This window comes from Herpailurus yagouaroundi, unplaced genomic scaffold (genome assembly GCF_014898765.1).
Source record: "Herpailurus yagouaroundi ecotype Mexico unplaced genomic scaffold, PumYag 140, whole genome shotgun sequence".
NCBI lineage: Eukaryota > Metazoa > Chordata > Mammalia > Carnivora > Felidae > Herpailurus > Herpailurus yagouaroundi.
This window is the reverse complement of record NW_024412395.1, coordinates 61,951,637-61,966,130: the sequence shown is the minus strand read 5'-3', so window position 1 is coordinate 61,966,130 and position 14,494 is coordinate 61,951,637. Positions and strand designations below refer to the sequence as shown.

Below are 14,494 nucleotides of genomic sequence, written 5' to 3'. Positions count from 1 at the left end.
CATAGAATTCATGGCCCTTGTATTCTGGCCGTTATGTTGCCTCACCTCTGGCCATCCTCGCCAGATTTCCTATGTTTTGGCCATTGTACTCATGTTAGGGCTGCCATGACAGATACGATAGATTTGGGTGCCTTAACAGAAATCTATTTTTTTTAATTCTGAGGATAAGAAGTCCAAGATAGTGTTGACAGGTCTGATTTCTCCCAAGGCCTCTCTTCTTGGCTTAGAGATGTCTGCTTTCTGGCTATGTCTTCATGTGGTCTTTCCTGTATGCATGCACATCCCTTAGTGTCTGTATGTCCCAATTTCTTCTTTTAAGGACACCAGTCATAGTGGATTAGGGCCTATCCTAAAAACCTCCTTTTAATCATGCCTTTAAAGACCTTATCTCTAACTGTGGTTACATTCTAAGGTACAAGGGGTTATGATATCAACTTATGACTTTGAGGGAGAGACCCAATTCAGCCCATGATACCATCTATGGCTCTAAAAAAAAAAAAAAATCAAACACAGGCATTTATATCTTCTGTAAAAGTAAGTGACAGAACACCACTATTACAATATCACAGTATGCTCAATGTTTTGTAGTTGTGTGATGATTGCCGTATCTCCATACTCAGCAAATGTTTCCTTTCCAAATCTTCCTCCCTTCTCCTCCTTCAGGCTAACTCTTCTGTGTTAAGACTCCTTCACATGGGAAGCTCACCCAACATCCTGGGCCTGTTTGCCTCTTGTTTCTGTCCTTTAACTCTATGCTTACACCATCATGGCACTTGTATGTATCACAATTTTAACTGTTCACTTCTCTTCCTCACATCTTTTTTTAAAAAAAATTTTTTTTCAACGTTTATTTTTTTGGGGGACAGAGAGAGACAGAGCATGAACGGGCGAGGGGCAGAGAGAGAGGGAGACACAGAATCGGAAACAGGCTCCAGGCTCTGAGCCATCAGCCCAGAGCCCGACGCGGGGCTCGAACTCACGGACCGTGAGATCGTGACCTGGTTGAAGTCGGACGCTTATCCGACTGCGCCACCCAGGCGCCCCTCTTCCTCACATCTTAAACATACCCTCACATGAGGTATTAAGCTCATGGCTCCCTAAAGTCCTATCTACCAATGTGGCTTCGTAGGAAATGAATTTGCTGGGATGCATGGAGCTTCATTTTGCGAAGTATGCACATGAAAACTGAGGATTTAAGATAATAGACTTACGGGTGGTTGCCATCACTTCTTGAAATCTCTTGGCTTACAGTTGTCTGCTGCAGTCTCTTTTGTCACATGGCATTCTTCTCTTTAAAGGACATCAGTCATATTGTATTAGGGCTCAACCAGATGACCTCATCTTAGCTCCATCACATCTGCAAAGACCCTCTTTCCAAATATGGTGACATTTACAGGCACCAAGAGTTAGGACTTCTATGTATCTTTATTGGGAATACAATTTAACCCATAGCAGCCAGTTATCAATGACTCATTTAAAACACATTCTTTTTTTACAAATTAACATGGAATGAGGTCCCCATGGCTTTATATCTGAGATGAAAGGAAGTCTAATGCAGGGATTGCCAAGCAGTTTCACAGAGAGCTACTTGGGACACTCTAATTCTATACCTCAATTAGAACAGCCGATGCCACATGTAAACCCAGTATAAACCATTACGTAATCCACTGCATTATACAGTATAAACTGTAAAATCTGCTGGACTTAGGTTTCTACATATGTAAAATAAGGGTGTGGGGGAGAATGTTAGTTTTCTGTCAACTTTTAAAATTCTGTACCTCACTGAGGTTCATATGTGGAAGGGGGAAAAAAACAATAGGAGTAAACCCCATGTCATTTACCTAAAAAGTGAAATAAATGAGTTCTTGTACATTGCTACTAAAAAGGTATTTGGCTATATTATTTATGGGAATAAATATTTTTCCACTAAATTTTCCTTAAACAAGAAAAATGGAAATTTGAAGATACTTTGCACCATGTGGAGTGCTCAGAAAGCAAACAACTGTCTTGCAACATGTGTGCATCTTTAAAGTGGGGAATGAGGCAGGAAGAACACCTGCAAAACTCACATCAGATCGACTTTCTCTTTTGTCCTTCATAAGCTTAGACCGAGGTTCTTCCTAATTAAATTCTAAGTGTGAAACTTAAGAGTTTGCTTGACCTCACCCATACAAGTTGACAAGTTAGTGGATTATATAAATCTTCTGTGTCAACAGGTATTAAAAACTCAGTCTTTAATTGGAAATTGTATGGTACTGTATACAAATGCATACACATCTACTATTGGTCATAAAACAGGTTTGCCAGTAGCTAGATCTACCAAAGAAATTGGGGATCCCTGGCATAGACTTTCAATGCTATAACAATGTCGTCATGCATGTTGATATTTACATGCAAGAGAGAACACGGTGAACTTTCTTTTCATTAGCAGTGTAGGGATAAAGCAAGTACCATGATGATTTACATTTGTTTTATTTAGTTCAATTTTCCATTTGTTGAGACTTACACTGTTGAAGAGGTTAAAGTTCGTCCGAGGACTAATAGCGCACCCAATCTAGAGGAGGATGCTGGGAGGCATGCAGCTGCTTCAGAAAACAATTTCCCTTGGAATGTAGATGGTGATTTAGTGGAAGTCGCATCAGAGGTCCATGTTAAGTAAGTGTAATTATTTCCCCGCCTTAAGTGTCCACCAGTAGACACAAAACTGAGTGTAATGGAAGTCTCCTTGTCGTGACTTTTTTTTTTTTTAGATTAGTAAGTTAGGGAAGCATAAAAAGACCGATGTACAATTTTAATAAATAACTTTACACTTATTCAGTTGTTATATACACCCAAAGCATTTTCATATAGACTCAACCACAACTTATGAGTCTCTATTGGCATTGTAAAATTATCATTCTCTCTAAACTATACAGATAATGCAGGATTACAGTTTACATTTGATATTTCCAGTCTTTCCAAAGCATTCAACTTACTTCATGCAGACACAATTGTACATAAGTAACAGGAACAACTGGCACAAACAAGTTTAAGACTATGCAAACTCATTGTTGGTAAGCATTATGCCTCAATGGGTAAAAAGTACGCAGGAGCACACCACTAGCTGTGAGCTTTCTATGGGCACAATGCCTGGATTTTATAGTAATCACTGGTGCTGAGTTATCAGGCCCCCCAGTTTTACAAGATTGCAGCTCTTCCAATGTTTAACTATTGGTAGATTTGTATTGGGTATCATGTACCATACTCTATATGTGAACAATGATAGGTTGATGAAATAATCACACCTATCTTTTTTACAGATTACACCCAAGACTTATCAATCTTTATGGAGGAAGCATGGAAGAAATGAATGATTCTGAAGTTAACTGTAATTGTTTATAAAAGGAATGTACAAAATAGAATTTTAATGGGAGGGAATATGGTCATTCTTTAAACATATCCTAATAGGAAACAAAATTCTTATTTTTTAAAGAAATTTGCTATTTTGTTACTAAAAATTAGCTTCTAGAGCTTAAAAAAATTAGGCAATATAACCATTTATGGGTTTTGGAAAGCATTGGAATGGAAACTATTTCATATACTTAAAACATCTAAATTCTTTTACTTTGGAGTTACTGATTTTACAGGATGATTGTTTTAACTTTTCAGGATTTGAGTCCATCAGTCCTGACATGAAATTTCCTGTAGCCTGGTACACGTGGACTAGAGTTTATGTAAGGATGCCCTGATGAGGTACTAATCTAGATTTCAAATCTTTCCAACATCTACATTATTTGCCAAAAAAGGAAAGAAATTGTTATGGTACCAATTTTGTGACTATTCCCTGAAAGTTGAAAACTGTTGATTTTCTTTAAAGTGTTTTAAAATTTGTAAGACAGATGAAGTTTATAGCAAATTTTAAATTACACAAAATATCACACGGTCTAGGAGATACATTCTTTGTGCTTCTGAAAGTCCTGTTATCCAACAATTATAACACATTGGTTTCAATGTACTCAGTAATACCGAAAATGCTATCATTTCAGAAAAGAGCCAATTTCAATTGCCTCAGGGATCATCCTCCACCACTGATCCCAGAGGTTCTCCTGAAAGACTTACTTTGTTTTTTAGTAATGAAAAAACAGATCTTTTGCTTATATAAAGGGTACTTTTTAAAGCTTAATTACTACCGGTAGACAGTGAGTTCAGGAGGTTTCCTGCTCTCAGCATTCGAGGAGTGAAACCCAGTCACTTTCACAACCTTGTTCTGGGGCCAGCAATTATATACTGAGGGATTGTGAAGAGGTAACTTCTAGAAATTTCAGCTGACAGAGACAGCTGGTGGCAGGGCTTCCGCTAAGGAGATATTTTCCCTAATAGCTAAATTAGAGGCAAGTCTTACTTACTACCTGATCACTTCCAATAACAGATTTTCAAAATTGCCTACAGCTTCCTTATACAGAGGTTGTAAAGACAGAATAAATAAATTCAGATGAAATTATAATCTTCAGCTATCAGAATCTAGGTCATATGCATGAATAACTATTACAAAAAATGATTGTATCTGCAAATGAAAAGGCAATATTTCACTCGTCACTAAAACCTCTATGATGGAAATTTTGATGGCACGTTTTATTCACTGAAAACAAGCAAAATCGGTAAAGTTAGATTTCTAAATTTTGTTTCTCTAGTTCCATGCAGAAGAGAATGCTCTTATAGACCTGATAAAAACACATTTAATACATAGTTTTGAAGAGAAAGAGTAACATCTAAACAAGGAGGTGCATTTGCTTAATTTGATAGTCAATATTTTACTCACTATCTAATTTTTATATGAAATACTGGCCTCTAATCAGGCTCTTTGTAGAGTTTTGGTTTTAAGAGTCATTAGTGAGGTACAGTTTCCATATTTTACATATATCAGTGTATTAATATTTGAAATATCAGCGAAAGTGCAACATTCACAATGTTTCAGAACATAAATTAGAATTTTTAAGTATTGTTTTCATAAGCAAAAAATTTCACTGAAAATGGATTTTAGAAATTTACTCCTGGGTACCCTTAATAAAAATGTGTTCTAAGATGACTAGCGGATTAATACCTCTATAAACATATTCTTTTAAAACATTATGTATATATACAGAAAGAAAAAAAACCCATAGCTGTATAAACAATTATTCTGAAGTCATCTTATTAAGCTCAAACCAGTGTACAAGTTCATTCTGAAGTTTGCTCATCAGGATCATAATCCTCCTACATAGTCTGAATAAATCAGAGCCCATCATGAAGGTATTACAAATAGAGGTGTTTAAAGATAAAATCCACTTTTAAAACATTAGTGGTCGTCTTGTATCCATTCAAAAATTTAGGAACAGCTCTTGGAAGTATGTTCTCTGAAGATGTTTAGCAGGATTTTTCAAACAAGTCTCAAAGAACTATTAGAAATGAATCATTATCTATCCATGGAATTTATTTTACTGAAGCAAGCACATATGGTAAATAATTTCTTTTAAAGGAATGCTATTTCAAGTCCAAGACTTCTCCAAATGAGTTGTTTACTTCTTCAATGTGATTGAATTCAGATGCAATATCTTCGAGGGATTACTTACCTTGAATAAATTGAATGCTTTAGTGTTTTTCTATCCATTTAAGAGCTGAAATATTCTCTTTGGATATATTAAATATTCCCTTTGCAGTTATTTTCCTCTCGAAGACGAATCATTGCGTAGATTTTTCATTTGCGTGGAGACCCAATATGTCACAAGGTCATGAGTAAAAGAAGTAAGTACATAGAAGTCAGTGTTGTAAACAACATCTTAAGTTTCTTTGGTTAACCTGAGTCCGTTGTCCTCTCAATTTGAAAGATGTCTTCAATCATCATCATTGCTTTTGCTGTTAACGTAACTCCAACTGTCTCTTCTGTTTTCTTCTTGTAGGATAGATTTGTACTGTCTTTTAAAGAAACCAACCTGAAAATGGCATTGCATAATCATTAGTGTATTACTACAAACATATTACACTCCTATCAGATACCTGAAAACTCACTATCCCGTGTAGATAGTAAAATCTAGATGGGAAATACTGGGTTTAAAGAGCATTATTTTTGTTACCCCAGGACTGCTCAGTGACCCACATTCTCCAAAATGGACATTAAAAATAATATGCACTGTTTTCCAAATGCTTTTTTTAATTGTTTTAATTTTTATTTTTGAGAGAGAGGGAGACACAGAACCCAAGGCATCTCTGAGCTGTCAGCACATAGCCTGATAGGGCGCTCAAACTCGTGAACCGTGAAATCATGACTTGAGCCGAAGTCGGATGCTTAACCGACTGAGCCACCCAGGCACCCTGTCCAAATGCTTTTTTTCTAGAACATCTTTCAAAACTAGTGTTATGGTCGGAATACTGGCTGAAGTCAGGAGAAATGGGAGATCAGTACTATATACTCATTTGGGAATTTAAAAAGTTAACATTAAAAGTACTGCAATACTTTAATAACTTGGGAGTCACAAAAGTCACTTTGTGAAAGTCAAGAATGTTGTATTTGGTTTGACATTGGTAATTATTAATGACTTACCTTCCACATAACATACGAAATCAATAAAAGTAAAATAAGGCCAAGTAGCAAGCTACTTGAAATAATTGCTATTGTGAAATGACGTTTGGGTCTTTGATGATGTAGTCCTTCAAGGAAAACCTACATAAATTAATGAAAAGAAAGAGCCACCAGTTTAAAAGTTGCTTCTGTTCCTTGTGAAGCCCCACCCTCACCCCCAACCCATGATTCCCATAGTAGTTTGAACAACCCGTGCCCTTCCTTGCCAGTTCTAATAACCCTAGGAAACACTGGTAACTGTCGAGCTGGATGGCCTCGCACCATGGTTCTTCATCTGGTTAATGCTACCAAGTTTGCCTCCTGAACGAGCCATCCGGCACCAGTTGCGGAAAATGCCAAATCTCAGTAAACTATTTCAAGCCCTCCATGATCTAGTCAATCTATTTTCCTGACTAAACACCCCAGCAGGTTTTCCCTAGAATTGTAATGTTTCAGGTAAAGTGGTAATCTTACATGTGCAACATTTTCATCCTTGTTTAGTTCAATAACTTTTGGATTAGGCTCTGGAAAAGCCATTGCTCTTATCTCAAATGTGAGCGCTGAAGTCTCATCCTGTTAAATAAAAGAAAGATCACTGTAGCCTGACTCATAGTTTTCTTTCATGAAGATGTACTAGTAATTTATCATGATCCTTACCTACGATCTCAGAATTTTACAACTTATCTTCCCCAGTGTATTTCACCATTTGTGGTTAATTGTAATGCAATGCTTTCTTTGCTTCCAAAGGCACAGCCGTGGTATTAATTTTCCTGGCATCATTTTGTTCAAATCCTTTTATTAAACATGACTATTTTGCAGATAACTTGATTTAGGTATTTGTAATAATTAGCAGTGTATTTTTTTCCTAGTCAGTCTTTTTCCCAAAGGTGACTTTCTTCACCTGATAAATGGTTCCTCAAACTTATTTTATCTAGGCTTTTCTTTTTTTCTAAAACAGTGTTATCATCTTGCTGTTGTAAAATACCTATAGTTTAATACCATAATGGAAAAATATGATACAAGTAGTTATAGCATGCCAGTATAAAATTGGTAGGTGAACTCTGAGCTTTACTATCTAACAGACGGACTTTATAACCAAGAATCCATGGAGCTCAGGAATCTGGGGATGGGCTCCACAGACTCTGATGACCTTTTACAATTACATGTAAAATTGAGGGTTTTTTCTCATATATGTATTCATTGAGGTAGATGAGAATATGTTGTTTAGGAATTTTACTAAAGAAGCCTATGACCGACCCTCAAAAGTTAAATAACATTTGTGCGGTAGTTTTAATGTTTTGGAAAGAACACGGAGAATTTTAGGGGTAAAAATAGAGTATTAAAGCAGTGGTTTCCAACAGGAATGCTTCTATCCCCTAGAGGACAGTCAGCAGTTTCTAGACTGTCAGGACTTGGGAAGTGGTGTACCAACATCTAGTTCGTAGAGGCCAGCAATGGGCTAAACATCCTACAATGCACAGCACAGCACAGCACCTAACACGAAGGAATTATCTGGTCCAAAATGCTAGTAGTGCCCACTGTTTAGTAACCTGGACCTCAAGAGTAGGAGAGGGCAAACTGCCAAAGTTTAAATAACTTGAATGGTCTCCTAACAATTTTTAGCACAACTGAAATGACAACAGACTTCTTAATTCTCTTTCTGGTGCATCTATTCCACCCCACCCCCCCATCCTCTTTACCACTGTGTGGCAATTTCAAATACTCCTCTTGAAACAAAACAAAACCACCGATTTTCTTTGGCTTACTATATGCCATGCACTAAATGCTTTACAAAAAAAGTATCTCATTTAGTCTGTAACACCCCTGCAAGAGATTATCAGATGAGGAAATGGAAGAACAGAACTCCAGATAAAACTAATTTTATGTCAGTAATCATAAATATGCATACTCATTTCCAGGAAGAAATCCAAGATGTTTATTTGTTATTGTACATTTCTGTTTTACTGTTGATGAATGTTGATGTTTTAGTTGGGTTTTATGAAAGTTTTGCTTCTTAAATTTTATGCATAATTTCAAGCAGTTTAGAAAAAACCTTAAGGTTAGATAAAATGTTAAGGTAGTCCGTTTATGTGACTTAATCAAGGTTCATAAATAGTTGGACATGCTTTCTAAAATAAACCTCTTAATTATTCCATAGTCTATTCTACAATCTTATCTGTTTAATTACAAAAACTGTATCATTTAGACAATCTATTCAGCTAAAGCGATAAATGGAAACACTTTTAGAGTTCCACTCCCAATTTTACTATCCATACCTTTTTAATTACTTCAATGCCTCCTCACATACCATCCTACCTAAATAAGATGACTGAATCTGTAGATTCTGTATAAACTTAGCCACAAAGTTGTCATTGTATTTTAGACTTACCATTTCTGAAAGAGATGGGCGGCCTTCCAACTGCATGTGAACACTGGCTTCTTTTCCACTTTCCATATTCCCAAAATTACATAAAAGACTTAAACAGTATGGATCAGCTTTTATGCAGAACTTGAAAAAAATACCAAAAAGCTACATTAAAACTTTTTTAAAGACGGCTAAAATATTTTACATGGAATTAAACATCTCCCATTAGTGGAGTTTGTTTTATAAATTATAACAAGAAGTATTTGAACTTGAAGCATGTGGTCTCATTCTTATGAACTTAACCTTCGGAGACAGAGTTACAACAAAGACTCCTAATCAGAGCCTTGCTAAGTCACATGTTCCACATTCCTTGTTAAACTTGGATTATTTGAATGTGAGATGGCTTCCTGGGGGGTTTGTTTTTTTCATAAATTCACTAATATGAAAGGAGTGATAATCTCATGCCACAAAGTCTGCTCAGCTGAGTACTATATCTTGGCCTTCTACAGGGTCTGGAACAATGTCTGGCTGGCATGAAGTAGGCATTGGTTTAGATAAATAATGAAATTGTATAGTATATTTAACCCTGGGTCTATCTCTCCCATCATGTCTATTCCTCCCATGCAAGTGTATTAACTTGTTTCTTTCCTACACTCAGCTGACAGTTCAAACCCAGTGGTTCTTGGTTTTAAGGTTCCACTTCTGTGTGTTGGAAAGCAAAACCTACAACCTAAAAAAATGAAACTTACCAATAGCTTCTTATCAGTCTTTGACAAGAATCTGAAAATGTCTTTCAGGGTCTCCAGTGGACCTTTATCCTGCTCTAATGCACACTTTCTTTGATAACTTTTAAAATGGCAATCTCCAGCAGTAGTCTATAAAGACAGAAAAATGTTACTCCATATTGGAAAAAACGGCAGAAGCTACACGGTCTTGAAAGGTCCAATTGGTTACCTTTTCTAAAATATATCAAGTATCTCTGAATTGTGAAAATATCTTTTGGACAGATTTGGGAAAGATTAAGTCTCTATGGCACAAACAAAAACCCAGAGACATTTTAACAAGGTGGGATACAGATGCTAAAGTGATACAGGGCCTAACCTTACAGAAATTAAAGGCAATGTAAAAAATGGACATTTGGACATTACCATGAAATTAAAATTTCTTTTGCTTTAGACACAAAACAGTAACATATCAGCATATCCTACTGTCTAAATCTGGAATTCAAGTAAATTTTAAAATTAGATCTCGAATCTACATAGCAGATTTATTTGTTGGCTGGTTGTCTGGAAGATGGTAAGCTAAAATAATTCTGATGTAATCATCAACATAAGAATATTAATTTTTTTTTAAAAAAAGGCTGAAATACTGATTTTCCAACAGCAGCCTCAAGATTTATAGAGACTTTCACCAACAATTACTTCCACATGGCCATTTCACAAAGAAAATGCACTGAAGATGGTAGAGCAGAGTTCTGTTCTATACTGTATACGTCAAACGCAGAAGTTCCTACAGCCTGACAGTTCTATGTAATGTATAACACTCAAAGTATATTCAGTAATTGCATGGCGATTCACAGCTTACAGTGGGACTCAAACACGTTAACAGACATATCCATTTTAGCAATATTACTTAGGTTAAAGGAAGGAACCCATTTTTACCTGGACATCCAAAAGGTTGAACAGCTTATCAGTTTGGGGGGCAAAAGAATTTGGTACCATTATTTCCACACTAACATTTGGAGCCATGCTATGGCCAGTGTTGATAACCTGATAAGGAGGAAAAGTTTTTGTTTTAGCAACTTAAGAATATTTTTCATAAACATAGGTACAGATATCAATGATTTTTCAGGGGGAGGCATGGGTTTCATGCAACATTTATAGTGCTGGTGGTTTGCAGTTGGCAGTTGCATAGCAAAAGGAGACAATATCCATATCCAGAACTTTAAAAATGTTTGCTAATAATTTATTCATTATTCCTAGCCCTCTCCTTGATATTGATTAGGCCAAAACGTCCAGGCTGATAATTATTGCAAAAATAGTCTAAAGAAAAAGACAACAGCATACATTTGTATGGGACATTATGTGTCTAAAAAAACCATGATCGATTGATCCTCACAAGCGCCCCATGAGGTGAGCTGACGTTTTATTATTCTCCAGCTCAGGAAAAGTCTCAGAGATGTGAATGATGTGCCTAAGATGGTTAAAAAGTGACAAGAATTAGGACCAAAACTCAGGTATTCTAATTCTGTCTTATTTTCACAAAATCACTTTGTTGAGAGGATAATCATCATCACAGTAAGCGAATAAGAATATATTTTAGTTCAGGGTAATGATGCTGATACACTCAGAAAATCAGAAGGGGGTAGGTTATTGGGTTTTAATAGTAATGCACATCTAGCCTTTTAAGAATAACGCATAGGGGGGCACCCGGGTGGCTCAGTGGGTTGAGCATCCAACTTCAGCTCAGGTCATGATCTCACGGTTCGTGAGTTCAAGTCCCACATTGGCTCTGGGCTCTGTGCGGACAGCTGAGAGCCTGCTTCAGATTCTATGTCTCCTCTCTCTCTCTGCCTATCCCCTGCTTGCACTCTCTCTCTCTCAAATATAAATAAACATTAAAATTAAAAAAAAAAAAAAAAAATGCATAGGTATGGGGCACCTGAATGGCTCAGTCGGTTAAGCATGTGACTCTTGGTTTCAGCTCAGGTCATGAATTCAAGCCCCATGTCTCTTTCTGCCCCTCCCCCACTTGCTCTCTCTTTCTCTCTCTCTCAAAATGAATGAATAAAGAATAATGCATAGGTAGATGATATTTCTTTATTGATAAATCTTGGGATTGCAGCTCCCTGAAGAAGGAAATTGGGCCAAAATAATTGCCATCTGGGCGTGTAACTACGGAATCAATACAATATCTGATGTTCCACAGAATCTGAATGAAACAGCATCACTCATAGATCTGCAGTAATCTTTAGAATGCACATGACCTAGAAGAACAAATGTGTACCTGGCCTATTAAAACTGCTAGGCCCTGGAGGCACAGGGCACTTGCAAAAGGCAGTTTCAAGCAGTGGGTAACCAGCACTGCCCAGACCCTCAGACGACATCTTCCTCATGCCTGCAAATGATCAGTCTAACCTAAAATATTCTTCACCTTTGTCTTGTAATGTTGAGACTTTTAAGAACATTTTCAAACTTGCACAGCCTCACCAAACCTAGAGATTCAAAGTACCTCCAGTCCCAGTCACTCCACTGTAATTTAACTGGAAAAAAAACTATTAATTATAAATTAATAAATAGACCTTCTAGAGTTTAGCGCAGTTTCTGTTTTAGTTTAACAGAGCACAAACTCCCACTGGGCTCTGACAGGAGCATTTCTTGGGACTTCAAAGTAGAAAGCTATATTTTTCAACACTGATGTACATTAGTATAACATAAAGTTGGGTATACGTAGACTCAGTAGGATTCCAAGGTCATTCTCTAAATCTGAGGCAGGGCCCAGGAATTTGCATTTTGAAAAAGTACCTCAAGTGATTCTGATTCTGATATCCATTTTTAAAAGCACTGCCTTACCAAAAAAAAAAAAAAAATGACCTTATGAAATATTAATGTACTTAAATCTAGACTCACTGACATTCTATAGATTGTTCTATGGCTCTAAGAATGTTTGGGCAGTGCTTTTGGTTCAAAAAATGTTTTTGTGGCCATTATCTCCAATTATCACCATCCATGATGCATCAAAACTTTGACAGTAAACATTAAAAAAAGTTTAGCTTTATATTAATATGTTTGGATAATGGTACTCTTTTTAAAAAGATTATTTAATAAATGACACATCACTTATAACAGGCCATCTACCTATGGCCTAAAAGGCTCACCAAGCAGATGTTAAATGGAGATGCAGGAGGTAAGAGCTTCCTTTACTGGGTAATGTCAGCGCTTATATAAAAGCTCGAATCAAGAAGAGAGTTCACGGATTCACACCTCAACCTATCCTGATTTCTGTGTGCATCTCGAGTGGATGCAGTTCCTCCCATAACTTTGTGTGTTTCGGCAGTTACCTCCATTCCTGTGTTTGCTCCTTCCCACTGTATTGTAAGGAATTGTGGGCTTCAGTAATAGGATAGAGATAAGGGTTGGGAGGGTGGCAGGGGGAAGCAAGAACCCAGGAGGAAAGTCCATGAGTAACTGTGCTGCTGTCAGACATGGGGGTCCTGGGCTGAGGGACATCACAGCATATGATGTCCTCTGGAGCCATACAGCAGGAACAAGCTCTCAGTTTGTTACAAATATCCCAACAATCAACTTCTCTTACATGAAAAGTGAAGTTCATTTTCTCTGACATGCATGTTTCAGGCTCATTTTCTTCCTTTGGTCCATACACAAATGAAGTTGGGTTTACAAACCTGAAAGAAACAAATTCAAATTTGATTTGTCTTACTTGATGGGGTATTATCAACAGTCTTTCTCTTTGGTCTGGATTATTGCATCTCTCTTAAATATGGCATTTAAGACTATATTCCCAACTATAGATGCCTCCTAAGCACCACTGAATATTTTTGGTTTCTTGGTAAGATAAGAATTTAGTGAAATGTAATGAAAGCAGAAAGCCATGTGCTCTTTCTCACTAATATCCTGTTTGTCTTCCCAGCATTGACCATTCCTTCTCTCTTAGTTCTCAAATGATTCACATCAATTTGACAATTAGGAGACAAATTCTTAGCTTTTCCCTACAATTCTATTATCTTCCTATAAATCAATCTATTTTACCTATTTTTGAGTTCTTTTTTTTTTAAGTTTCATTATTTGGGAGGTGGGGAGAGAGAGAGTGAGTGAGTGAGTGAATGAATGAATGAATGAAACCCAAGCAGGTTCCTCACTATCAGTGCAAAGCCTGACATGGGGCTCAATCTCACAACTGTGGGATCATGACCTGAGCAGAAATCAAGAGTCAGATGCTAAACTGACTGAGCCACTCAGGCGCCCTGGAGTTGTTTCTATAATCCAATTCCTGCTTGCTATTTGTAATGAAACCCAAGGTAGGAGAACAGTTCAAACGTCAGTAAGTATGGTCACCTTTTTGGTTAAGAATACAAGGTTGTCATTCTTTTGCCTGTGATTAGACATATACATCAGTGGTGGACTTTAAGAAGTATTTCTCTTGGGAATCCCAACTGTAGCAATTGCCCTCATTTGTCAGCTAATGTGAAGTAATACACATTAAAGACTGGTTACACAGAAATACTGAAATTCTATAGATTTAGGCAGTTTTATACTCAAAGAACATTTCTTGCCCAAAATCATACGTAGAGGACACTCCTCATAAGAGGATCAAGAAAAGGAGGTGAGAGATGAGGCTTCAAAACCAGGAATATGCCATCAGCTCTTCTCTGCTCCCCACTGACTCACTAGATTCTCTCCTGAATGGCTTCCTCTTTCTTCTGCTTGTTTTATCTCGCAAACTTGATACTCTATATTTTCAGTTGCAGACACCATTTTTATTACAAAGATTTTTTTTAATGTTTATTTTTCAGAGAGACAGAGCATGAGCAAGGG

The 14,494-nt window shown here is 36.9% G+C and overlaps 2 protein-coding genes across 4 annotated transcripts in view; one reads left to right on the top strand and one right to left on the bottom strand.

The window, feature by feature from the left end:
• Nucleotides 1-5,159, top strand: part of CERKL (CERK like autophagy regulator) — a 108,917-nt gene extending 103,758 nt beyond the window's left edge. For 2 of the 3 annotated variants that reach the window (XM_040475553.1, XM_040475552.1), the window contains 2 exons: nt 2,480-2,655; nt 3,300-5,159. In XM_040475553.1, coding sequence (XP_040331487.1) covers nt 2,480-2,655; nt 3,300-3,381 — 258 coding nt within the window. In that variant the 3' untranslated portion in view covers nt 3,382-5,159. The remainder of the gene's footprint in view (nt 1-2,479; nt 2,656-3,299) is intronic. The other variant, XM_040475555.1, reaches the window with a different exon arrangement.
• ITGA4 (integrin subunit alpha 4) overlaps nt 2,777-14,494 on the bottom strand; it is a 93,198-nt gene continuing 81,480 nt past the window's right edge. The window contains exons 22-28 of the mRNA XM_040475550.1: nt 13,254-13,344; nt 10,601-10,708; nt 9,689-9,814; nt 8,964-9,083; nt 7,049-7,147; nt 6,557-6,676; nt 2,777-5,948 (exon numbers count right to left, since the gene is read on the bottom strand). Coding sequence (XP_040331484.1) covers nt 5,850-5,948; nt 6,557-6,676; nt 7,049-7,147; nt 8,964-9,083; nt 9,689-9,814; nt 10,601-10,708; nt 13,254-13,344 — 763 coding nt within the window. The 3' untranslated portion in view covers nt 2,777-5,849. The remainder of the gene's footprint in view (nt 5,949-6,556; nt 6,677-7,048; nt 7,148-8,963; nt 9,084-9,688; nt 9,815-10,600; nt 10,709-13,253; nt 13,345-14,494) is intronic.